The sequence below is a fragment of the Drosophila novamexicana genome, unplaced genomic scaffold, assembly GCF_003285875.2.
Source record: "Drosophila novamexicana strain 15010-1031.04,08,12 unplaced genomic scaffold, DnovRS2.1 tig00000193-arrow-pilon, whole genome shotgun sequence".
NCBI classification, from domain to species: Eukaryota; Metazoa; Arthropoda; class Insecta; order Diptera; family Drosophilidae; genus Drosophila; species Drosophila novamexicana.
In genome coordinates, this window is record NW_020824787.1 from 8,117,522 (window position 1) to 8,145,414 (window position 27,893).

The following is a 27,893-nucleotide window of genomic DNA, read 5'->3' on the forward strand; positions in this document are numbered from 1 at the left end:
ATAAATCCTATCGAGTCGTGCATTATTTCTCGTCCAGGACATTTCACTTGTGCTAATGGGTTTCGCTTAGCTGACATCATTTCGTATAATTAGCTTATTTTATGCACTTTTAATTGCCAATTTCCGTTTTGTGGGCCAAATGCCATCAAGGTTGCGCCTATAATTCTCCGGCTAACTTTGTCTATTAAACGCGTCGCATCGTAAAAATGCAGAAATGAAAATTTAGTTATAATTTATTGGAGCAGTAGCTCGCACAACTATTCTGCGCACATTCCCGATCCCGGATCAGGCCGAGAACTTTGCATGTTCATCCACAATTACAAGGCGGTAAGAAGGGGGTGTATAGGCTCGAGGGTGGGTTAGTGTGTGCTGCAGCTGTCGTCGTCGCAGAACGCGGAAGCGAGTGAAAAGCAATTATCAGGTGTCAAAATTTATATTAGTCTACCCGAAAACGGGACCAAAACAACAACTTCAACTGGGAAGCAACACAAAAAGTTGCCAAGGAAGCGAAAGAAACTTGAAAACAAGTGCTGTGCGGGGCGAGGTCGGGCCTAGGGTAGCCGGCGTCGGTGTCCTGCCAGGCAGGCTAACCCTTTGCCCCGCCGCACTTGCAGCCCAAAATGATTTGTGGCGCAAGTGCATTGGCACGCAATGCAAAGTTGAATGGAGCAGCAGGTGCGGCAGGGCGGGAGCAGGACGGGAGCAGGACAGGAGCAGCTCCCATGATGAGGACGACGACGACGTCGCCGGACGCGGATATCCTTTTCAATATTTTCGCTTCATAACAATAATTTTTACGCTGCAGTCGATGTTGTTTTTTTTTTTTTGGTTTTTACTACTTGTTTTTCTTTTTGGTTTTTTGTTTTGCATTATTTATTGGCCCTGTGCGTGTGTTGTGTGAAAATGATAGGCTAACCATGCCCCAGCAGCGAGGGGGTGCGAGGGCGCGGCGTGGGCGGTTTGATTAGCCGCCCGCCTCAAGCAACTAAAACTGATATATGTGCGCAATTAAGTTGGCAAATGAGGCGCCGAGCTAGGGGGGATTGGGGGGTTATATAGGTAACTCCAACTCAGCCAAGCGGTGCCTGACACAATCTGATACCGTTATTGAAAAGCGTCTACCAAGTGCGAGTGTGTGTGTGTGTGTGTGTTTTTGTGTGTGCCCAACGTAACGCTTAAAGTTTGTTTTTTATGTCGTGAATGCCTTCAGCTGGGCATGAAATTAATTAAACGTGCGAACTACAAAGAATAATAGCATACTTATTGGCGCCCATATTGAAAACTGTTTAAAAAGATGTGAGGCTAAGTTTTCTATGCTTAAGCACAATTAAATTAAATTGTATTTATAATAAACTTTCAATAAAACAGTAACATGCCAGTTTTTTGTTAAGGAGGAGTTTTTTTTTAGGTGGTCAAAATTGTTTAGAACAGTATTATAAATATGCAGGGTATCAATGCTATATTTATTGTTATCAATTTTGAATAATTTTCATAATGAATGTAGGAAATTCGTGATGAAAATGTTCATTTGAGGTTTTTGCCAATGCTTAAAAATAATAATTAATTCAAATATTCAATTGCTTTATTTTGAATGCGTAAGTTCCTTAAAACTCTGCTTGATTAATTGACAATAGACAATTTTCTAGTAAAGCTCTATAAATATGGTTTTTGCGTCGAAACCCCTTCTTTCCTTATGAGTTCTGCTGCAAGCTAAGAATCTCACCTTGCGCCTTATATATGTATCTAGATAACATTCTCAAATTTAACTTTTATATTAAATAGCTGCTTCAGAAAAATGCAATTAATAGCCAAATATTTATAAAAGCCCCTCAGGGGTATTTGGACTTCGGTGCGCCGCTGTTAGGCGTTGATTTTTTGCTTAAGTAATGTAATTAGTTTGAAGGATTCAGCTCTATATATACTTATAAACAACAGTGGGTCTTATTTATCAGATTTGCAACTCTTGTTGCTAGTTTTAGCAGCTGTGCCGCCAGTCAATGCCATGACCAATGACAATCAATTTCTGCTTAACACGCACTCGCCAAAAGCAACAACATCAGCAACAACATTACAATACTCACATGTAACTGTTTTACAAGCGCCATACAGACAGAAATTCATTCATAAATTCACGAAAAGGCGCGCTCACGTAAAGTATGCAGAGCAAATTTCCCACAAGAGTGGCATTCAATTCAATTCTCGTTCAACTGTGGTGAGTTTCAGCAGCCACCCCCCATTGGGCAGCGCGCCAGCATTGTCTCATACACACACACACACACACACACACACACAAGCGCGCGCACGCACACACTCTCGTATTACAAATAAAACCAAAAGTTAGAAAAAAGAAGACGTGAAACGAGCGGCCACCAACAAAAAGCCAAATAAAATGTAGCCAGCAACAACAAAAATCACAGTTGTCTGATTCGTTCGCGACGCAACTGCCACCGGTAAATGCCATGCTCACCCCACCCACCAACACCCGACCGTCAAGCAACCCGACAGCCAAGCAGCGCCAGCAACGGAGGACAACGATTTGCTGTGTCCCATGCACATGTCTTCGGCTCTTCTGGCGCGCTGCTTCGTGCGGCATTCGCTGTGGCCGCCAGTTTCAGTCTAACGACAACGTTCGTGGCGAGCGGTTGTGTTTTTTGCTGCCGACGCGAGAAGCTGCCGAAAATCGTATTAGCTCGAGTGTTGCCCAAACTGTTGCTGCTGATCAAGACGCGCAAAGGAAAATGTGTTATGAAACGCCGTCAGAATGCGTCTAATAAAACGCTAACAAAACGCTCGAAATCAAAATCACCGCTCATGTATAAAAAGCGCTCTTAAAGAGAATTCCCAATGAAAATGTGCAAATCGCTGGCATAATTAATAAGTAATTAACAACAAGTTGCATAAATGCAGGACAACAACAATAGAAACAAAAAAAGACGAAAAAAAACAACAAGAAACAAGCGCCAGTTGAAACACGCTACTAACAAGCGTTTCGCTCGCGTGTTTAGACGCGCATCAGCTGAAAACGCGCGCGTTTTTCGCCGCTTGTTGGCAATTTAGTTAGCGAATGTTTCGGCTGCGTGTTAACTGTAATTATATTTAAAAAGAAAAGCAAGATGAAAAACTAAAGCCATGTTATTTATGCCAGTGCTTACAGTGCCGCCTGCCACACCCACCCACCGCACACACACACACGCACACACGCAAATGACTGGAGACGGTCAATAGTCACATTCGCGCGTGTTTTTGATGTTTATATATAAATGTGTGTGTGTGTGTGTATGTTTGCGTATATATGAAATATGAAATTTGCCTATAAATGTGTCTGGCGGGCGCCAGTTTATTGCCAGTGCCTCATGCCCGATGCCACGTGTGTTGCATGGTTTTAGGCGTGCACAATTGCAATTGCATATTTCATGTTGACTGCAATTTAAAGTTCATTGATATCCATAAACCGCACTCGCTAACGAAACCGGCAAATGGCTAACAACATATCTACACTAGACTACACACAAACAGTTTAATAACCGATATACACATATAGCTAAATGTGCCTGCCACATTATTACAACATTTGTTGCAAGCATACTTTTGGGCTGACCAGCGCTTGATAGATTTTTGTTTTGGCCCCAACTTTGGACATTTGGGAGCACATGCGCTTTTTCTGGCCTCTGCCACTTGTCGTGTCATTTGCATTTTACATAAAACTTTGTCTGCATTTTATTGTAGCCACTCGCTATCGAGTTGATTGCGATCGTATTGGATTTTGTGGGGTGTGGGGGCGTGGTTCCAGGTGCCACTCACCTCTGACTGCAATGCGGGTGTGCAAAGGAAATGCGATTTCAAATAATCGCATCGTTCAGACCAACATGAGCCATGCATAATTCAATTACAAAAACAAACCCATTCCGGATACGCAATCAGTTTCATAATAATAGGGTATATGTGATGTTTGTAATACGAGAAATTTGGAATAATATTACAATATTTTCATTTGCAAAGCCAAACAAAATTGTCTGCAGTTCGATGCACGCTTCGAACCAGCTTCCTGCCTAAAAGTGCAGTTCGTGAAGGTCCTTTTTGTTTTATTTAATTGCATTTTTTTTTGCAACGGCCCATTGTGCTGAAAATATTGCGAGATGCTTATATTTTCATGAACAAAATGCGGGCTAGATTTGTGGCTTATCCAACATTTGCCATCTATTCAATTTTGGACCAGAATAAAGGCGATTGTTGGGCCCAAAAGTTAAATATAAATTAAATTATAAACAATATAGTTAGGTATCTTAAACTTGGCAATAAGCTGCCTATCTAAAAGGTTTTATAGACTAGTTCGCTTCGACAGGATCAATTTTATACTTATATTTACTTGTTGAAGCATAAATTAGCCAGAAAGTCTTAGAATATAATAAATTAAAGAGCAGCTAGAAGTTTTTGATTGAAATATAAATGATATGTAAATGATATATTAATAAATATAGTGTTTTAATAAATAAATAAATGTAAATAAAAATTAAATATTAATAAATAAATTAAGTACATAATATATAAATAGATACATAAAACAATACATAAATAAATGAATAATGAATAAGTCAATAAATAAATTAAATAATCAATCAATTAATAACATATAAGATATTTAAGACTTATGCTTCTAAAAAAAATAATTAAATTTTAATAACAAATAATAATAATTAAAGCATATAACAATACCAAATACATTTTTCATAATAATTATTTGCAATATTAATTCGAATTTTTACGCTTCGAACTGATAAAAAGAACTTCTTTTGACTTCTATTTCGAATGGATATTATTTTGCAAGGTGTGACATCACAAAATAATTAAAAATAAGCAATTAACATAAACAAATGCATATTTCATAAACATTTTTTTGATGTTAAAAAGAAAATTGGTTACGCTTTGAACTATAGGAACAATTTCGAACAATTGTTTTACAATTTCCAATAAATTAAGAAAAAAGGTCAAAAAGTTTTACAAAGTGTTTGCAAATTAAGTTATTTTTTATTTTATTATTCTATGGGCAAATGTTAACTATTTTCATTTTTTTGAAAACAAGTTTATTCTTTTTATTTATTTTATTTATTTAATTTAATTTTGCTTGTTTTGCAATTTAATTGATTTTTTTTACTTATTTGATAAATGATATTTTTTCCATTAATTGTTTAGTTGACATTTTTTTTTTTTTTTATTTATTTAGTTATTCTATTTATTAATTTGATTTTAATATGTATTTATTCTCGCCTGTTTTGTCTTTTGTTGCTTTTGCAATAAAATGTGCTTAACAATAGTTGAAGCCAATGAAAAACATGATTTTTGTTAAGCTTAAGCAAATCCTGAACTGAATAACAATAAAATTTTGAAATAAAGTTGTTTTTTTCTAATCAAAAGTTAAGTGTGTTAAAATAATGTAGTTCTCTTTTAAGGCTTGCCAGTCTTCTTTATACAGACTTTTGCTTTCAATTGAGACACACACTCAGCGCAAAGGGCACCTCTTTGAGTAAACACACACACATACTCGCACACGCAAATGCATATCAATGGCAAATTACATTGGCTCCATTTCAGTGGCAGGAACGCAGCAAGTTTACCAAGTCGCAACTGGAATCGGAAAATTTCGAGCCAGTACTTTGACATAATGGCAAAGAACTGCCCCGCCCCACCCTGCTGCCCACCCACGCGCTTTGGCATGATGTGGCAAGAATGCAGGCCGGCTCTTGGCTTATTATGCCCGTGTTTGTCGTTGTTGTTGCTGTTGGCGTTGTTAATAACAAGCGATAATAATCAACTTCCGTGCTGAAGGGAGCTGGAGGAAGGGTGCTTGGTTGTAGGCTAGCAGAAAAACTGAGCAAAACCTTGCATACTTGAAGGCGCTGGCCAGCAATATTTTTGCCATATACATTTTGATATATAGAGTATGCTAATTTTGTGCCCGGGCCGAGCTGGGCTCAGGGAAAATAATTTTGTTTGAAAAATGTCGAAGTTGCATCGCGATAAAAACGAAATATATCACGTGCTAATTAATGTGTGTGTTGAAAATTGAAAATGTTGCACTCCAATGCGTACATTTATATGCGGCATGAGCATGTGGCAAGTGCCAGTGGCGAGTGCGTGCTCTGTTGCAGCAGCATCTGCATCAGCTTTAGTTTTCTGCTGCATAGCCTCCGGCACACGGGCACACGCGCAGCGTTTGTAAATAAAAACATGCGTCCGTTTGACCTTGTGCGGCGTTTCCATATGACAACAACAACATAAAAACAAAAAACAGCAACAACCGGTGTGGCACGATGTGCGCTTCTTCTTTTTATGACAATCCCAATACTTGTGGACACCAACTGCACACAATTTGCACATAATTTAACAGCTGATTATACAAATTGTGGCCAATAGTTAGCCCCTCTGCAGACCCGCTCCGAGCTGGACCTCTCGACTTTGCATGTCCGAAACGATAAACGAAATATACGACCAGGCGAGCCTCAACAATGCAATATACAAAATTCCATGAGTAGCGCTTATTATGAGCCATAAATTTGCCCGGAAAAGCACAGCTGACCGTGTGTGTGTGTGTGTGTGTGTGTGTGTGTGTGTAACAATTGAAGCAAGGCTGTCGTTTTTGTTTAAAAAAAATCAAATTTAAGCTTGAGTGATTAGTAAATAAATAAATATATAAATATATAAATACATAAATATATAAATATATAAATACATAAATATATAAATATATAAAAATATATAAATATATAAATATAAAAATATATAAATATATATATAATATATATTTATATATATGAGCTTCCAAATAAAAATATTTAATTAATTCAAATAATTTTTACATATTTATTTATTATATTTATATTCACGTGCTTTTTATTATTTTTTATTTATTTTTATTTTAATAATTATTTGAATTAGTTAAATATTTTTATTTGGAAGCTCACTTGGTAAATTTGATATTTAAGACTCATCACGTTTATTATTCTGCTCCATAAAAATTATGCTTGATTTCTGGTTACGCGCATTAATAAAAAATATATAACAGCAATTAGCTAAGCAAACACTTGCACAGGCGACGCGTAGAGCTTGCTACGGCTTCGGCTGGTAAATGGGATTTACATGGGCAATACTTCCAAGAAAAATAGACCAGGGTATTAGCATGAGCCAAGCGGCTGTCCGTCTGTCTGCCTGGCTGGCTGGCTAGCTGTCTGAATGGACGTCTAAACTGACATGGGCGGCATGTTCTAAATTATTAATAATATTGCTGGGCCTATTTAGTAGACATTTTTAGTGTAGTCTGTTGTCTGTTGTTGCCTTGTATGTTCGAGTTTTCAGGGCAGCTGACACGACCTCGGGCCAGGCCAGGCCAGGCCAGGACGTGCAGCGTGAACAAAGGACACACACGAGAAACTTTGCCTTCAATTGCAGGTGAAAATCAATAAATATACAAGCAAAATTGAAGAACAAAAACAAAATAGTAAGAAAAAGAAAGCACAACAGAAAGAATTTTAATGAAATGTCATTTTAAAATTGTTTCTGTCAGTTGCGGCCTACAGAAACTCGACTTTTAATGCCAATTGAGAGTTGTTTGGGCTAGCTTCAAAACTGAAACACATGCAAAGACCGAGGCCGGAGTTTATCCGGGATAGACTTAAAGCTATGCAATTAAATCTTTAGAATAAAATTAAATTATAAATTACATCATATATAAAAAAATAATCTTATAGAAAGTTAGTATGTTATTTCAATTTAGTTTAGAAATAGAGATAGAATTTATTCAAGCTACAATTTTTATCATATTGAAATTTAATTCTAATTCCGACTCATACTAACCTCTACTTAGCTGTCAATTTTAGTATGAATATATATTAATTTTTTGTAATATTTGCATTTGTTTTCAACTCAAATACAGCCATAAATTGTCAGCTGTTAAGATGTTTAGTCATAGCACTAATTTTGCATACTTATTTGGAACATGACTAGTTCATACTCTTTATGAGTTCGCCCTAATGACTCAATCCCTTTGAGCGCGACTGCAAACGTTATCAAAGTGAAGTAAATCAAATTAACATTTTGGGCTAAATTTCCTTTTGGGAATCATAATTTTATAAATGTGATAAAGTGAAATCCTCTTAGGTTAGCCAAAACCAATTGCAACTGCATTGCGTCAGAGCTGGGCTATATCAGCCAAACATGTGACATGCACTCGGCCTAATGGCAATGGCCAATAGAATTGGCGACTGCAACTATAAAGCGCAACTATTTCAGACTCAACTCAGACGAACTCCAACTTTATATGGAGTGCTGCACGATTTAATGCTTTCTATACGAGCCGCACGTTGCAAACGGGCGGCACACACACACTCAGACACACACACATATGCACGATGCGGCACAAACGAAACATTTCATTTCCGTTCCATAAACAGTTTTGGCCCCGGGCTATGTTTAAATGCTATAAGCAAAGGCAAACTGAAATGAGCAGAGGCAGCAGGCAGTGTGAAGAGAGGTTGCTGTCCCCACAGGCAACATGCAACACCTTCGCCAGATAGTTGCAGGTCGCAGTTAATTTCTAGCAGCTGCTCGCCTATACAATTTACAGAGCCCAAACACGCAAAACTCAATGCGGACTACAGCTTGGAGCTGGACTGCAACCGGTAGCGGGAATCCGGGCCCAGTGGGCGCTTTAAACTTGAAACTTTTTTTTTTGTTTTGTTTTTGTGTTTGTTATTTAGCGTATTTTCGACGTCATGATTATTGTTTGACTTGCTGGCCGGCCCGACTACGGCATTGTTTTGTACTTTCGATACGATTTTCAAGTACTTTTGTTGAACTTTACGCATAAATAACAACAACAACAACAAAGGCAACGGAAACGGCAACCGGTCCAAGTTTATGCCAACAGACAGAGAGAGAGGCGCGCTAATGACTGCCAATTAACATGACCCAAGCCAACAGCAGCTGTTTACAATAGCCGGGGGCCTGGGTCACTGATCCCCTGCCTATTGCTGCTGCACTTCTGCTGGAGTTCAAGTTTACCATATTCTCAGTTGAATAAGTTGAAATAGTTAATCATGCATTGCAATAAGCTGGGAGATGGCTGGATTCGGAAGAGATTCTATAATACAGACGGGACTTTTGCTGGAGCCCGAAATATTTTCTGGTTTATTTATGATCCTTTTGATCAACAACAACATCAACACAAAGCAAATTGAAAGCAAATCAGACAGTATTTTTAATTAAAGTAATTTAAAAGTTCAATAAAACAGCGCTCGGAACCGCGTAAAATAAATGTCGATCTAATTTTCTTTCCCTGCCTAACTCTAATTGCCATCAGTTACTTCTACAGCTGCGATTGTCATTTAAATGCAACATTTGAAATGTGTTTCAATAAAAAATATATAATTCAATAAAACTGGTAAAAGAAAGTGTTTAACTGACCTGCGAAATGTCCATAAAACATACTCAAAGATTCGGGCCGGCCAACGCCTGGGCGTATGCAGTGAATATTTTCATGCTGCTCACATTCATGTGCCAGAAATGCAGCCTGCAAAGAGTCGACGTGCCAGCCGAAGTAATTGGTAAGTTAATGCTCAATAAAAATTATATTAAAAACAAAATTAATAGTAATCATGTTTTATATAAAAGCTTGATAGAAGCACAGCTTAAAAGTTCAATACCATTTAAAAATTATCTTTTGAAATATGAATAGAAGAAAATGAATCTTATGAATAAAATAATAAATAAATAAATACATGCTACGCGTTCTCTGAAGAACAAACCAAAAAATTGACGAACAAATCGTTCTACATATTCCATATAAAATAATTGAGCATATATATTTATAAATTAAAGAAAATGTAAATATTCTTAAAAACATGCATATATATATATGTAGATAGAGTTTTGTAAAGGAATTCGAACTCCCGCGTTTAAGGTTACCTATTTATCAGTCTGTCAGTCAGACTGTCAATCAGTCTCAGGTCTCATAATTTTATTATGTTATACTGTAATTAAAATAATTTAGTTGTGGTTAACTATAGTCAAAGAAGTTTTCTATTTAACTTTAGAAATTAAATAGGCTATAAGCCCAATTTATTTCTAAATATGCTTAGTTAAAATAGGTTGTACAAATCACAGGATAATTTGGCATAAAAAATATAAAATAAAAGCAGGAGGGAAAATGGATTAAATCCTTCAATAAAATGCTGCAATTAATACCATAATAAATATCTGATATGAACTGTTTCCATTGCCGATTAATGCACACGCTTAATAAAATAAAATATAAAAAGATTCCAGCACAATTCGTTATAATTGGCTTCACGTGGGGCGCACTGAATTGTTATCGTATATATTTTTGTTCTTTCCATTATATGCCAATTAACGTTGATTCGAGCAGATTATTAATGTGACAAAATGAATGCTCTATTTTGATTACAGTTGATCCCAAATTTAGCTATCCAATCGCAAATGTGACAGCGCCAGTGGGACGTGATGCTTTCCTCACATGTGTCGTGCAGGATCTGGGCCCATATAAGGTACGAGAGATACTCCCTTCACCTAAATACAAATAGAGACAAGAGCCGTGTCCTCCTGGCCTCACCTCCCCTCCTCGCCAACCAGCTCAATTACACACTCAATAAGCAGCCAGAGAAAAACCCAACCGGTCGCATTAATATTCATTAGCAGTTTACCTCCAGCCAGACGGCTGGAGTCGTAATCTCAAAGACCAAATCTCGACACCCAAAACAACGACAACAAATACGAATTGAATGGAAATGAAAGTGAAAATAAAAACATAAACAGAAACAGAAATATGCAGGAGCTTAGCAATAACAAAAGCTAAAATCACATAAAAAGTAATTGAAATATGAATGCGAATGTGTCAGACACGGGGGAAGGTAGCTCTCAGGCTTGGGCTTGGGCTTGGGCTAGGGCTAGGGGTTGCGTCGTTTGGGGTTGGCATTTAGGGGTCGGGACATGCTTCATCATCGTTTCAGTTAATGTCTGTCTGTGGGTTGGCTGGGTTGTGGGCCAGGTGTGCGCCTCAAAGCGCAAAGCTTTGTTCTATCAACAGCCCCCAGTTAAGCCAAACCCCTCAAAATCCAACCCCAACTCAGACAATTAAGCGTTATGCTGCTCAAGGATAATTGAGCAGGCACTTGGGTGTAATTACTTACTTTATGCTGACAGTATTTTCGGTTTACCTAGACCCAAAAGTTAAATGCAATGTAATACCCGCCTAAATAATTCATTAGCCATCGATATGTCAGCCTATAATATATATATTCATATGTTTATATACATATCTGTCAGCTGAAATCGACATTGCCTAAATAGCTTCACGTGTTAACATGTCCGCTCAGCTGAGTCCTCAAATTGTTTCCCAACGTCCGTCACATTTACACATGCAAAGTGTTGTGTGAAAGGGTTGTGGAATTTCTGGGAACTCGGCAACTGGACGACTAACTACTAAATATCAAATGTACATATATATACACATATACCCGGGGCAGGCTCAGATTGCATGCTGCGTGCTTTATCGCATAATAATTTAACCGCGTAATTGTACAATTACTGCCAAGTGTGTGTGTGTGTGTGTGTGTGCGTGACAAACCAACCAGCTACTTAAGCTTCATAGGCAAAATATTTAGAAATAGTTCTTGGAATAGATTTTCTGGATAATTGTGCCAGAGTGCATGCTCAGAATTCTCTAATGTTAGGGTTATGCATAGCTATACAATATATATTTGAATACAACTGGCAATCCTTGTGTAATATTATAAATACCTTAAATGAAAAATATATTCATTTTGCAACACTTTTTTATGAGTGAAAATCAATTGACCCAATAAATATGCTTAATTTGACAAAATCTTCAATTCCGAGTAAATAAAAAACCGGTTCGGTTCAAAAACGGGTTGCAGCCTTTTTCAGGGACTTTTTAAATCCTAAACCAAAATAAAATACGCATAAGTATATGCCAGAAAGTATTTAGTTGGTCGATAAAAATATCTCTAACAGCTTCACTCCTTGCAAAAGTTTCTTACTCCTAATTTTACAAATTTATTATGTTATGTAAAACAAAACAAAACTAATAACAATAATTATTTATATTAATATTCGTCTATATATGTACAGCAATATATGTTATTATATTAAATATTAAAATTTTTTTAAAAATGATTGCTATTCGTTTTGTTTTACTGGCATAGAAAGCAAAGCTTCTTTTGCAAAGGAACACATACATAATTGCTTATTAAAAATGTTTGATATTATATCTATTTGCCTATCATGAGGCAAATGTCTGCAAGGGTATTAAATCTTCAGCATTTGCCGCAGATATTCCACGTTCTGGATTTTTATTTTATCTTGAATTATTTTTTCTTTATGCTAAATTGTTGCAATTAAAATTAATGCATTAATATTTGTTATTATGCGCGGCAACTAGTTTAAATATATAAAAACTGCGTATTCAGAAAGTATTTATCGCTTAAATAATAATGGAGTCGAAGTCGATATCCTAATTCTTCTTTATGAAAAAAAAGAAACTTTAAAAATTATTCAACTATAATAGTCGAATTTGAATATAAAAATTTTAGTAATAGACTAAAATACAAATTTAGAAAAGACAAAGATAAATGCGTACTTTTACATTACTTTGAGTCTTTTTTAGTTGAAAGAAAAATATTTATAGTTTAATCAAAAAATATCACTTTAACAATTGAGCTGAAAACAAAATCTATATAAATATATGAAAAGAAGTCTTGTTCGGACAACAGCTGTTGTCTGTTATAAATTTCATAAGTTTCATTTAGACAAAACTCTGCCTGGCTTGTGCCCTATAAATAGGTAACTGCTAATTAGTCGCCCACTGACACGCCCACTGCTGTTTATTAAATTTTCCCAAACAGGTTGCGTGGCTGCGAGTCGATACACAAACAATTTTGACCATACAGAATCATGTTATAACCAAAAATCAACGCATCGGCATTGCCAACTCGGAGCACAAGACCTGGACAATGCGCATCAGGGACATCAAGGAGTCGGATAGGGGCTGGTAAGGAGCATGCGATTCAATTGAGCCTGAAATACGGTATGCAGCTGTTGTATCACATATTCGCAGGTACATGTGCCAAATAAATACGGATCCAATGAAAAGTCAAATGGGCTACCTGGACGTTGTGGGTAAGTGTGCAGAAGAAGACAAAAATCAAGCAGCGCGGCTATAAAAATTAAATAAAATGCAAAAAAAAAAAAAAAAGTTTGCCTTTTCCATTTCGTTTGTCAAACAATCATACGCCTCGTTGCCACAGCACCGGTTGCATTGTTCGAGCCGGTATTCGCACTTGGCTCTCCACGAATAAAAACTTAATAAAACAAATAGGCATGCATGGCTGGTCGTGCCCGACTAACAGATACCCTGTTACTCACTCTAATGTGCCCTTACAAACATTCGAGTTTCCTTCTTCTGCCCGTTAAGAATGCATCAAACGAAGAATCGTTCTTGAATAACTTCGGTCCCTATTGTCCAATCTTTATGAAATTACCAAGGCGTAAATAGCACAACCGAAAGTATGTACATAGTAAGGCCAAAGTTTATACTAGTACAATTAAATGTATTTAAATTAAGGAGAACGTAGAAGGCAAGCTATTCAAAAATTAAATTTTGTATATCTGTATATTCACTTCGAGAATTCGGGTCAAAGATCTAAGACTAAAGAAAAACAGAGTATAGCTATCAATTTTACGAGTAAATTATCTGCGGCTGCTATGGAAGAACCCTCATGCCGAGCAGCCTCCCATTGCCAGTTACATACAACAGCCAACCAATATACCCTTTTTATCGACTTTAAAATAGGTATTCGAAATAAATGAATAAATACATATAAATCCGCCCGCGGTGCCAACAAAACGTTTCCGCTTCGCGGCAGTGCGAGAACGGAATTGAGTTCGTTTCATGGTTTATGAAATTTCGCTGGCTAATGCACAGGACGGGGCCAGCGAAAAATCGAGTGGGCACGTCCCCCTCCTGCCACTGCCCCCTCATCATAAACACCCCTTGGTTAGCCACGTTGCACCTCTATGGCGACTGCTTAAACATGTTTAACCGTCCGCTGAACCGCAGAAATTGTTGATTTTGAATTAAAACGGCGCACAGACCGAAGCAGACGTAAGAAATGCGTCCGGCCTGGCGGCCCGTTGCGGCTGCAACTGCGAATACGAACTAGTTGTCCATTTGCGGTCTTCAAACTGAACCCACACACTGCGCGTCCCCGGCTAACACTAGCCCAATTCGACTCACAGCTGCCTAAATACCTTTCGCTGGCAAATCTAAATCAACGCGCTAAATATTTTAGCCACCATGCAGTCGGGGCTTGGCGCCAAACACGAAAAAGTATAATCAACTGTGTGTATTTGCAGTGGATAATCAGCCAACCACAGCACCACAGCGCAACAGGAAAAGGAACGAGCAGCATTTGTTTCTGGCTGAGGGGGGCAGCGGGTCCAGGCAGGGGGTAGAGCTGGGTCACCTTTACGGGCGCTGATGATTTTCGTGACCAAGTGCAGTTAAACAGCCGACGACAAACGGCAGCGGGCGCACAGTTGGCAGCTCCGTCCGTTTGAATGCCGTTTCCCACACACGCACACACACACGGACGCTTACACACACACTCACAGATATATACCAAATGACAAAATGTGTAGGATACACGCGCACCCATACAACGGATTTTGGCTCTGACCAGCATTTAAGCTGATGAGATTTGCATAGAGCGCTGCAGTTCGAGATTTTTGCACACAATTTCTTTCACATTTTTGACAGCAAAATTTTCGTACAAAACAAAAAATTTGACATTTGAAATGGAAAGAATTTTATTCAATTTATACTATTTAAATATAGTAAAATAAAAAAACAACACACAGGGAAGATACGTAAATTATTTAAAATTATATTAAAAACAAAAAAATATATATATACTTTAAAAACAACATTTAAAAAAAAGTATAATCTTTCGGTCTTCAAAATATTAAAAAAAAATATATTAAAAAAAGGTAACTTAAAAAACACACGCTTAAAAAAATTATTATTAATGTATTTTGGCTCAACAAAATATTCAAAGTAATATTAAAATAGAACTCAATATTAAAATCAGTTTCAAAAAGTATTAAAAAAATAATAAAAAAAACAAAATCAACTCTATAAAAAACATTTAAATAATAAAATGAAAATGCTATGAGAGCATAACATAATATTATTGAATATATACTTCTTTTAAATACTATTAATATAGATTTTCTTTATGTTATTTAACAAATTTAGGAAAAACCATAACCTCAGCCTGGTATTCAAAACAGAATTCTTGTGGTGCGCTTAAAAAAGAATGCCTGATACTAAACTCTACTAAAAACTTGGCATTTGCTAATTCGAAAACTTTCTGTGAAGACAAATAATGAATATAGAATCTTCAGACTTTTTCTTGGAGTGTTGCAGAATTAAATGTTCGTGGCATATTGCCTGACAATATGTCTAATATACTCTTCAACCCCATGCAATCATAGCACATTTATTTGCATTGCCCTGCTCCCCTCTGCAAATTCCACCCTTACCTACAGCTCGGTGCAAGCTCCGTCAAATTCTATCCCTTTGTCATTCTGGCTGCCCCTTTCAGTCCTAACCTTGGCCACTTAATGACCGTTCAGTGGTCATCGCAGTTCAGCGCACAGTTGGATACGTCCGAGCTCTTCCTGCTCGGCAAACGTCTCTCTCTCTCTGTCTCTCTCACTCGCCCGCCGCCACACCTGCCCCCCATATAACAAGCTGTTTGTCAACACCAGCACATTTTTTGGTCATTTACCGACCACATAATTGCGGCATATTATATGCACACATATATATATTATACACGGACAACAGGCGCCCCACCCTCTCGGCATTATTACGTTTTCCTCTGGTTCATAGGTTTTCCGCTGAGGGCGCAAACATTCGCCGCTGTGGTCGTGGTTATATTACGTGCATATATAACTTTTTTTCCCAACTTTTATTTATTTAATCTTTATTTTTTATTTATTTTTCTTTTTTTTTGGTTGTTGCGGCGCCGAGACAAATGAAAAGTTTGTCCTTTAAACAAAGGCGGCGACAAGCGCTCATTTGCAAGGATATCTTCGGGGACACATGAATATGAATCAGATTGCCAGCTGAGTGAAAAATGAGCGCAAATTATTTAAATGCAATATAAAGTACAAATTTTAAATACGTATTTTAAAAAATACAACATGACAATGCAGCTCATATTCCCTCTCTCTCTCTCTCTCTTTCTTTTCATGGGATTTTTTTTTTGTTTTTATTCTTTTTGAATATATTTGTTATAAACATTATCTGACAACAACAACAACAACAACGACGACTACCGTCTGGCGGCCTCGATTGGAATGGCAACCTGATTGCTGCTGCTGCTGCTGCTGTTGCCGCTGCAGTACCGCCGGATATCCTAGATTATCCTACAAGCACGGACATGGTCGTACGGGAGGGCAGTAACGTGACGCTCAAATGCGCTGCTACCGGTTCACCAGAGCCGACAATTACATGGCGACGTGAAAGTGGAGTGCCCATCGAGTTGGCCAACGGCGAGGAGGGTAAGTTTCGGTTTGGAGTATCACCATGGTCATATGCATGCATGACTCTCTCTCTCTCTCTCTCTCACTCTGTGTGTGTGTGTGTGCGCGCGTGTGTGTGAGTGAGTGGTAAGTACTTTTTGCTGTTGTGCTGTTGCTGCCACCGCCTGCTGCATGAGGTTTGCCAGCCAACATTTTTGGAGTACTTTTACACAAAAACGTAGCGTACGCCAGCAGCGGACCAGCCATCGACTGGGTTATGGCCTCGCCAGACAAGTGCACAGCCAGCAGCGGGTACGTGTTACGTGGCCAAAGCACCTGAGGAGCGCACCTGTGTTCCAACCAGCTTTCAACCTGCATATTTTTGCGAGTGTGTCGATGCAGTCCACCCGGCCCAGTCCCACCCCATCCCATCCCCCTCTCAGACTGATGATGACGTTTGATGGCTGCACTGACAGAATTAGCGAGTGGTTAGTTAGCGAATGGTCAGCAGGCGGGCAAAACGTGCCAACTATTGCACTTCTGATTCGCCTGGAAAGGTCTGTGAGCGGGGATTAAGAACCCAAGTGCGCGTTGTGAATCTAATTTAAAACTAAAACCAATCAGTTTTGAGCAAACACTCATGAATACACTCATGAATGCACTCATGAATACACTCATGAATACCTCTTGTCATCTTACGAGTTAGAAGCTATATTTAACTGTCAAACTTTAAATTACATTGCATTTTTTGTATATACCAGCTAATGAATACCCTCATGAATGCACGAATATCTCATATAAATGTCTATTCAAATTGGCCTTGCTTTGAATAAATGAATATGTATGAATAAATGTATGAATACCTTTTCTAAACGTACACTGAAATTTTCATTACATTGATTACATTTTCATAAAAAATCTCGCACACATTCATGATTACTTTTATGAATGTACTCATGAATACCCTTTAGAAATGTAAAATATGCAGTATATCATTTATTTACAAATTTGTATACTCATGAATGTACTCATAAATAGAGTAAATGCACTCACGAATACGTCTTATAAATGTAAGAACATTCACTCAAACTTTTCATTACTTTGATTTTATTCAATTCATGAATGCTCCCATGAATACCAATTGCCTCTTCTAATTGTACACTCATACGTTCCTTTTATTGGTTAAATTAACAAATATATTCATTGCATACACTCATAAATACAATTATGAATGTACTCATGAATACCGATTCTAAAAGTGCTACGCATATTTCGTATAAGCGCATAAATACATTTAAGAATGCACTCACGAATACCTCTTTTTAGTACTCTCGAAAAATTACCTTAATAACAAATGAAAACCCCATGAATACTTTCATACAGAGACCTATTAGTATATCCCAAACATAGCTGTCTGTCTATCAATCTATTTATCTATCTATGTATCTATTTATCTTTTTTAATGCAGTTTATGGCATAAATTAATGTTTTAAAATTTTGTTTTGTTTTCTGTTCAAAATATTCTAAAAATCTCAGAGTTTTTCGTATCATTCATATTATTCACATGTCTTACCTGAATGCACACGTTTAACTTCTCGGGTATTCATATTGCATCTCTTTCCACACTTAATACGCACTTTCAGTTTTAATTAGCTCACAGAAGCATTTACAAAGCTCTTAAGCTGCAACTCATTAGTTCAAAGAAACCGTTTAGGATTATTCATTTCTTTTCGCGCACACAACATTCGTTCAGTGTAGTCCATTGCATGAGTTATGCTGCATAAACAGGTCGAGCCCCATCAAAGTCCACACGAAAGGCCAAAATCAAAGGTGGCCTAGCAAAAAATGTAGACCCCTGAAACGAAAGAGAAAAAACGAACCAGTCAAAAAAAAAGAAAACAAAAAACACCATTATTAGTACAAAAGTTGGCAAAATGACCTTTTCACTGGGGCTTAAATGTCTGCTACCCTCTGGAGGGCTGTCCAGTTGGACCATTGAAGCGCCCGCAATGCTTTTTAATACGCGATATGTGCTTGGGTAGCTCATGAGCTTAATGACTTTATCATTACGTTGGTAACATAATAAAGGCGTTCGCTTAGTGCAGTCGAAAGACAACAATTTTTAATTAGCATGATTATAATAATTAATACCAACCATTTTAAAATATTTTAATTGTATTTTATAAAATGTCAAGCACATTTGCATGCTAATAGATAAAGTCTTCTACAGAATAATTCTCAACATATTATGAAATAAATTAAAAATATTTTACAATTATAAAATATTTTTAATTCAAATTAACATAATTGTAGGTACATAAAAATGTGTTTTAGTATTTTTATAGAAATGTTATTCTGTTTAAAGCATAGTATAGTAAGTAGATGCAAGTCTTTGGACTAGGACTATATATATGTATACGTATATATGTATATATATTTTGTATAAGCAAACTAGGGTATATATACAAATTAAAAACGAATATTCACATATTTACTTGCAATTTATTATTTATTTAAATATATATAAATATATTAAAATAATAGCAGGCATTTAATTTTAATTTAAGAGATTTATTTTTCAAATGATTTAACAAATGAAGTACTTTTAATTTAAGTAGAATTAAGTTATTTCAAAAAATATCTACCACAAATTCAATAGGTCTCAAAAAAAAAAAAAGTCAACATGGATACGATTTCATAGCTATTGAAACATAGTTTGGGGCATAATTCATAGCCACATTATTGTAAATATATTATATCTCATGCAATTGGTAGCGTATTTTGAGGGCGCTAATTCAGGCATTCGTGGAGTTTTCTTTGTTTTAAAATCACCAGCACCGTCTGGTGGGGTGAAAGTTTCTGTTCGTTTTTAATTTTTTTTTGTTTTTCATTTGAAATTTGATTATTTGGTTTGGTTGCTCAAATGAAATCATGGCGCCCGAGTAAAGTTTTTATGCTATTTTAGCGTGGCGCGACTGTTTGCTGTTCATTTCAACCAAATTACACGTTTTTCGTGGCTATTACGTTTAATGACCGCACAAAAAATGTGCGGCTAATAAGCAATGCGGCTATTCCTGGCATTAAAGTCGGACTGCGGGCTGTGGACTGGGAGCGGGAACTGGAACTGGGAACTGTGACCCGTGACCTGTGACCTGGCCGAATCAATAAACGAAAAATCAGCTTATTAGATGTGCATATATCCCGCTGCCGTTGCATACGTAACAATATCAAGCGCAAACTAGCCAGCACTTCCGCTTCCGGTGCACCCAAACACACACACACAAACAGCTACATAGACAGATAGAGGACATATCCATATCATCATCATGTTGCACTTGCAGTCTGTGCTGCTGCCGGCTTAGCGAACAACTACTCTACAACTATGCAATTTATATAATAGCAAGAGTGCTTCAGTCGGGTGTGCACGACTAGAAGATGCCCTGAATCCAGCGGCGAACAATTTTGGACTATAAACACACCTTTTACCTATGAGAAATGCGTTTTTGAATAACTTCGGTCTTTTTTGCAATTTTCATATGTGCAAATGCGAAGGTTCCAGCCTATATAGGCAAAATTGATACATTCTTAAGTTAAAGAGATAGATACAAGGGAAGGTATTCAAGAAGTGAAATATTCTGGATCTAAGTATACTACTTTATCACATTTTAGACTGAAGCTCCTTTAATTTTCGTATTATGCTTCAAAACTATATCTCAAAATTGATAGTAATCGATATTTTGGAACTCTAGAAGAATATTAAACCAAATTATAAGCTCGCGCTGCGTATGCTATACGATAATATATATAGATCAAGTCTTTAACTTATATATTTCCCGTCCCGACCAAGCGATCCTCCTTCTATCTGTTAGACACATCCGCACAAAATAAGTAGACCTTTTGTAGCCATTCTCAATGCTGTGAGTGTATCAAAACCGAGTTCGACTATCAAAACAGGATATTTGCGTGGACCTGCCAGTTACCACCCCTTCTAAAGGCCACAACACCGCATGGTGCACACAGCATCATCATAAAAGTCGCTAAAAGTTTTTCGCTTTTCTATGCAACTTTTGTTGTACAAAATGTAAACCCAACTGCCGACTAGTTGGGCGAACAAAATGCATGAAAGAGCTTAGGCAAATGTAATAACTATCATTACATGGCTAAACATTTTGTAGATACATTTGTATTTACAGCTCTGGTAATTGCGTAGATACTTTGCTTGAAAGGATTATTTTTGACAAGAGCTGGTCGTTAACGAGTCGTTGCTTGCAATGTTAAATGATATTAATAACGATTTATGATTGTATAATTGGATGTGAATGAATGTATGTTATTTGTTAAACAATTGAACTGGTAATCAGAGAAAATATAAGCTTAACTAACTATATTACTTGTAATACTTTTTTTTTGTTTAAACAGTACCCAGCATTGAGGGCACGGATCTGATCATACCTCAAGTAAAACGTCAGCACATGGGCGCCTATCTATGTATAGCTTCAAATGGAGTCCCTCCCTCGGTGAGCAAGCGGATAACACTTGTGGTGCACTGTAAGTATTACAAATAAATTTAAAATAAAAAATGTTTATGCTAAAAATATATCTAAAAAATTAGAAAAGCTGTTGAAAATGTACTCATAAAGCTTATATTCTTTTCATTTCAGTTCCACCCATGATCACAGTGCAGAATCAACTAATTGGCGCCGTGGAAGGCAAAGGTGTTACTCTGGAATGCCAATCGGAAGCATATCCCAAATCCATCAACTATTGGACACGTGAACGTGGCGAAATCGTGCCACCAGGTAAGTTATGCGAAAGTATATTTTAAAATACCTTAATAATATATGCGACAGATTGAAACAGAGGTATATGAACCTTTAAAGCACATATAATCAGCAATGCATTATAAAACAAAATTTCATGAATTATGTTTTTATGAAAAATTATGCATACGCTCATAAATACATTTATGAATGCACTCATTGCTATTTTTTCTAATTTTTAAATAAATCTACAAATGCTACAGTTTTTACTTTGATTATATTTTAAAATAAGCTCATGGATGCACTCATGAATACATTTATTCATTCATGATTACACAGATAACATTAAAAAATAACATAATAAAAAGTTGTTTGCAAATAAATTAAATAGATCTTTATAATATATATAGCAAATTAAGCATATGCAGAAATTCTCGAGTAACAAGAAAAAACTCTGTTAAATATTAAAAAATTAAATTCCTTTAAACCTGTACTAATAGTACGAAAAATACAGCCATTTCAAACTCAATAAGGTATAGAGGAATATATATTTGAAAAATTTTATTTTAACTTATTTATTGGATGCGATTATGCTTCCCAAATATAATATTCTAATGTTACTTAATTCTTGACTATCCGTGGGATAACTCTCCAAAAATCTATTGTTTGACCAACTTTTTTTTATTAAAAGTCAAATAAACCCTAAATTAATTCATTGCGACTATTTTCCTTCAGAACATTTGGTCTAGTTTATAAGCTTTCCTTAAACAACTTTTTAGGTAAATATTGCGTTTTTATTCAGAAATCAATTGGAATCTGATGTAACTATTTTAAGTTAAAACATTTTTAGTATTCAAACTCATTGAAATCTATTAATAAACATTTTTTTTTAAATAAAAGTCAAGAACTGACTAAATGTGACGTATTTTTGAAATGACATAAAAGTTTTGCTAATGCGAGTAGTTTTCCAGCGCTGGCGAGCTACGCCTGACATTTGACTGTCAAATATGTAAATGAAAATCATCATTTAACAATTCATTATCCCATTACCACGGCGACAGGCCGCATGTGTGGCCCCACACAGAGTCAGGTTCCCAATGGATAACGCCCCGAAAAAAAAAACAGCCCGCCCGACCGTCTGAGCCAACCGAACAGACTAACCAGACTGATGACCGTCGAGTGCACAGTTCGCGCGCGGCAAAAAGTTTTTAATTAGCTGATTTAGTAAATACGAGCGCGAATTACATTTGAGAATCCCTTGTTCCCCCCTTATTCCACACAGATAGGGGCAGCCACACTTCAGCGGTTTCTCTGGAACATGCGTGGAATCTGCGTTTTAACTGAAAGACAAGTCGAGTCGAGAGGCGATTTGTTTCATTTCACATTTTGCTATAAATGTAAATAAATAAATTTCATTTGCACTATCTTTCAACTGGCAAGAGCCCCCCTCTCGACTCTAAAGTGTGGCATAAATTTTCTGCCTGCTCGCCTGTCAACGACATTCTGTCCACTTTGCCCCGTTTCGGGACGTGCGCGTGACATGCTTTTAATTATTTAAATAACGCAAAATTTCAATTAAATATTAATTAGTTTATTATTTATTTTTTCTTTTGCTATTTGCGCAGGCGGCCAATACACGGCAAATGTTACAGAAATCGCCGGCTATCGCAGCTCCATGAAGCTGCACATAAATCCGCTGTCGCAGGCGGAATTTGGCGCATATCGCTGTGTGGCCAAGAACTCACTGGGCGATACAGATGGCACCATCAAGCTATATAGTGAGTAGAGCTCAAAACTGAAATGATTTTAGGCATAGCTAATTTGCTAACTGACACTTCATAGGAATACCACCAAATGCCGTCAACTATGTGGAGAACTTTGAGGCGCGACACAAAGGTGAGTCAAGACAAAACAGCTAAGCGAAAGGCATTTATGCTTTAATGCCAGGTATTAAAGTTTTTTCGAAACATATCTTAAATGAAGGCCAATAATATTTATAGTACGACAATTAATGGAGACTTGTTTGGTATAAATATTAATACATAAATATATAAAGTTGGCCGGCGAATGTGACTTATTTCCATTATATATTGAATAGCTCCCGTTTCCATCGTCAGCAGATTCTGCTAACGCAGCCTTAACTTGTTCAGAATTGCAAGCAAATTTTATATAACAATTTGTTTTTCTTTAAGCTTTACCAGAGTATATTGAATATCTCCTTCACTTAATTCAACCATTAACTAACTAGTTTCTAAGGTCCCTCGACTTTACCCTGAATATATATGGTATTCACTTCTCAGCAAAGCCCGTTACTAGTATTAGAAAGCTGAGCTCCAAACATCGCACATTACAACAAGCCCTTGAGATCTATGGAAAGCCAAAGTCTAAGAGAGTTGGGGGTGAGAGCAGGCGCGAGAAAAGCGAGATTTAATAGCCACTCGGCATAAATTTAAGATGAGCGGCAAATATTTCACTTTGCCCGGCTGGCATCATAAAAAACAGAAATGGAGAAGAGAAAAAAAAAATGAAAAAAACAAACCGAGCTGGGAGAAAAAGCATAAATAATTCATTTGGCATGCAAATCCGTTTCGAATCGTCAACGCCACGAAACAGGTGAAGCAGTCAGCCAGGCAGCTTAGGGGGCGCTGGGCAAAGGAAATGGAAATGAAAAAGCAACAAACTTGCGACAAGTCTTTTATAAATATGCATTAGGCATAAACTAGTATTAGAAACAGCAGGGCAAATACTTTTGAAAGCCGCCAAAAATTTAATCGCAATACCTTTTCACCATTTCCCACACACCAAAAAAAAAAAAAAAAAAAAAACCAGGTAAAAAGCGCACGAAAAGCTCGGAAATGTATCATTCGTCGAGGGCGCAGGAGCACAGCGGCGAGGACGCCGAGAATCCCGGTAAGCGAAAAGGTAAGCCAAGTCAATGTGCTCATCTCTCCCCCTCTCTCTCGCACTGGCTCGGTTCCGGTTCCGGGTGTGCAACGCACCGATTAGGGTTACGGGCCATATTTCAAGCATTTATGGTCGAGAGGCCAGAGCCCAGTCCCCAGTCCCCAGGCTACGGGCTTAACAGGCCACTTGAGACGGGGATAAAGAAAGAAAAAGTAAACTAGGGACATTGTCGAGCTGAACGCTTTTCGCCGCATGTTTAACAGATTTTCACACTAATTTGCGAGCCGCAAGACCAATAAAAAGGAAATCCAAAAGAAAATTTGAAGAGGGAAAAGGTTGTGCAAATACAAAGGGAAGAAAAAAACTGTAGCATACTTTTTAGGGGCAGGTAAAAGTTTTTTCGCTAGCACAGAGCCACATAATTGTATATCAATAAACACGCTCGGTTTGGCTTCAGGGCAATTTAATGATTTGTAAATACTTGGCCACAATCATAAATAAATTCTATTGTGTCCCCCAAAAATGGAGACGTGGCCAAGAGTAGGAGGCAGTAAAGTGCTCGAAAGTTCTTTTCTATTTTTATAGCCTAATTGAGTTGTGTGTATTTGAATGCAAGTTCAGAAATAAAATTAATTGTGGGTTTGCTCAGCGAGGTCTAGGCTTAAATAGAATGGAAGTTCTTAAAATTGACCATGACAAGACTTTAGCAGAGTCAAAGTGAGCTCAGTCCAGTTTGCCCTCGACTCGGTTTAACCGAGGCCCTTTCATTGGGAAGCCGCAGGAAGCCATTTTCATATGGATAGAAGCTAAAATATAAGAATCATTAAGCTCTGCCTCAAGGCATGGATAATGTCTAGCTTCTGTGTATTGGCTTAGAGAGATTTGATAGAGAGTAGAAGAGAGATTGTGGCTGCCAGGAAAACGGAAGCTAGTTTTGCCCAGACTGGCTCTATGTCCGCCTCGTTATAAAAATCTCTGCAGAAGTCATTCTAGAGGCGGGTCTGGAAGTAAGATACCAGTCAGTATCTAGTCATAGCAGCAACTACAGCTGTGTAACAAGTTTTTGGCAGCGACTCGACCAATTTTGACCTTCTGACTCTTAAGCTCTGATTGCTTAAGCGTGTGATAAATCTTCTCTAGCATCAGCTCTCAGCAGAGTCTTGTCAGCCGCCAGTTAACGTAAGCAGCGCCCAGCTAATCACTACAACTGTCCCGCCCACAGTTTAGCCAATTTCCGCCGTTCAACCCGCCAAGTCCATTAACATTTTCCACAATTTTCCCCCCAAAACCTGCCGCAGCTGATTTGAGTCTTAGTGCGGAGAGCATTGACAGCATATATGGATCATCGGCAGCTGCGCTGCGGCTAACCAGAAAATCTGGACGAGTCTCCCTCAGCTGTCTGCTGCCCACCCTGCTGCTGCTGCTTTGGATGATGAGGACGACATTGACGAGGCAACTGGGAAAAACTCAACTGGCATTGTTGACACAAACACTGACACATGTTTGACACAGACGCGAAGCGCCAACAGAGATTAGACAGCAGCAACAGCAGCAGAAGATGGAGCTGGCGCTGAAGCTGAAGCCGGAGCTGGAGCTGGAGCTGGAATTGGAGGCGATGGCAATGCGATGATGGTGCTTGGGCTTGATTGAGTTTGTCAATGCCAAAAGCTGGTGCTGATTTATGGCACGTGGCTTAGTTAAAGTTGAACGATAAAAAAAAGCATATATCATAAATAAGTACGTATATTGTGTAGCTACTAAATATTAAGTCAACCAGGCTTCCTAATCCCTACGCGTGCATGTTCAAGCTGTTGAATCTTAGCATAAGTTTAGCTTAAACTGAGAATTATGTAATATATACATATATTTAAAAATCAGAAGCAAATATATATATGATAATGCAAAGGCAAATCGTATGGCACATGTACATAAACGTACAGCAAAGCGGTTTTTTTTAGATTTTAGGTGTAAATTTGTATTAAGCCATGTGGACATAATTGAAGAGACTGTATGTGTGCAAAGTAACATTTAATTGCGGCTAAATTGAATGTTTAATTATTATTGTATTCGATTAGGGCAACTAATTTTAAGGCAAAGCAACATTTAATTATAACTGGAGCGGTCTGAGAGCTGAATATAATGCAATTCAAATATGCGACGCAAGTCGAAACATAACGAAAATAATCAACAACAAAAATATAGCAAAAGTTTACGTAGCACATGCTCAGCAGCTGGCTGTGTATGTGGCATATACCAAAAAAAAAAAATAAACATACTATATATACCAAAAGAAATATTCAGTAAATATTCAAATCAAGTTTTCGTTAGTTTCCATTAAGTTCTACTCTTCAGCTTCCCAGCTCAACATCCGTTCCAAGTCAACAAAGCATTATTATACACACTAAATATTAAATTTATAAAAAAAAAAACTTCATACATATCATTTACTTAATATAAAAATCACGAAATAAAACGTATATATCGTGTTAATTATTTGTTTGGCAAGCAATTAGGAATTTCAAATATAAATAAACTTGACATATATATAAAAAACAAATTTAATACAGTAAAATACATATACAAGCGAAGTATATTAAAAGAACAAATATCATAAAAAATAAAGCAAACCCTGAAGCTATGCAGCTTAAATATATTTAAATTTAAAGCGAGTATTTAAACAATTAATAAACAAAACAAAAATTGCATATTTATTTATAGCTTACAAAAAAATGTATATTAAAGATTAATGAAAAGGAAAACGTAAAAAAATTGTTATATAAAAAGCAAATAAATTGAGTTAAATATATATATATACGCATAGCTACTCATTGTATATTTAAGCAACACATGTAAATGGCAAATCGACAGGAATATTTATAAAATAAATCAACTTTAAAGAGTTAAGCTTTGTTTCGTTCTGGGGGCAAAATGTGGGCTTATCGCAGTATATATTATACATAATACTTAGTTATACAAAACGAAACGAAAGGTGGCTGCCTTGATTTGCTTTCGCAGTCCATCAAAATGCCAACCAGGCGCATAAATTTGAAATATATCCCAGCGAGTGCTAAAAAATCAAATTAAAACAAGCAACAAATGCGAAATAAAACCAAAATTCTTTCATTAAGAACTCTTTAAGTGCAGGCCAGCACGCAAAAATACCAAAAAACGTGAAAGTAAGGATACATTCGGCACGCCGCAGATTTAATACCCTTGCAGACAAATATCTTTTGCATATATATATATATATGAGCATAGGAAGTGCTGAGCTTGAAATATATACACATATATATAACTGAGAGACTAATTCGCATCGAAACGAACAGACGCATGGCTCTATCAGCTCGGCTTTTGATGCTGGCCTGGAATATAAAGTATATACTATGCGTTACACATTTCCTGACAAAATTATAATACCCTCTTGAAGGGTATGAAAAACCAACAGAGTCAAAAAACTCTTCAAGCCCGCAGCTAATAAAAACTCGAGCACTTTGAGTGTGTATGCGTGTATGTGTGTGTATATTACGAGTAGTTTTTATTACATTTGTTTCCAGGAATTTTCAAACATGCCAAAACAGCTGCAACCACAGTAGACGCCAAATGCCCAACAAA

At 37.0% G+C, this 27,893-nt stretch overlaps 1 protein-coding gene across 4 annotated transcripts; it reads left to right on the forward strand.

The window, feature by feature from the left end:
- The first annotated feature begins 9,486 nt into the window (after positions 1–9,486).
- LOC115758744 (limbic system-associated membrane protein) lies at positions 9,487–26,757 on the forward strand. 4 transcript variants are annotated; one of them, XM_030699500.1, is made up of 11 exons: positions 9,487–9,596; positions 10,459–10,556; positions 12,933–13,078; positions 13,145–13,206; positions 16,498–16,656; positions 21,037–21,165; positions 21,279–21,416; positions 23,003–23,155; positions 23,220–23,273; positions 24,207–24,287; positions 25,580–26,757. In XM_030699500.1, exons 1-11 carry the CDS (start codon positions 9,530–9,532, stop codon positions 25,786–25,788), a joined length of 1,296 nt encoding a protein of 431 aa, XP_030555360.1. In that variant the 5' UTR covers positions 9,487–9,529; the 3' UTR covers positions 25,789–26,757. The 4 variants fall into 4 exon arrangements, with proteins under 4 accessions (XP_030555360.1, XP_030555362.1, XP_030555363.1 ...); XM_030699502.1 differs by lacking the exons at positions 9,487–9,596; positions 10,459–10,556; positions 12,933–13,078; positions 13,145–13,206; positions 16,498–16,656 and adding exons at positions 20,336–20,756; positions 20,811–20,942 and having other exon boundaries at positions 24,207–24,299; positions 25,580–26,754; XM_030699503.1 differs by lacking the exons at positions 9,487–9,596; positions 10,459–10,556; positions 12,933–13,078; positions 13,145–13,206; positions 16,498–16,656 and adding an exon at positions 20,336–20,970 and having other exon boundaries at positions 24,207–24,299; positions 25,580–26,754.
- The last annotated feature ends 1,136 nt before the right edge of the window (positions 26,758–27,893 follow it).

Bases quoted from the DNA above. Each gene is read 5' to 3' on its own strand.
- LOC115758744 (XM_030699500.1), top strand. From the start codon at position 9,530: ATGCTGCTCACATTCATGTGCCAGAAATGCAGCCTGCAAAGAGTCGAC. The intron at 13,207-16,497 runs GTAAGTGTGCAG...TTGCCGCTGCAG, and splicing joins GGGCTACCTGGACGTTGTGG to TACCGCCGGATATCCTAGAT. The intron at 21,417-23,002 runs GTAAGTTATGCG...CTATTTGCGCAG, and splicing joins TGGCGAAATCGTGCCACCAG to GCGGCCAATACACGGCAAAT.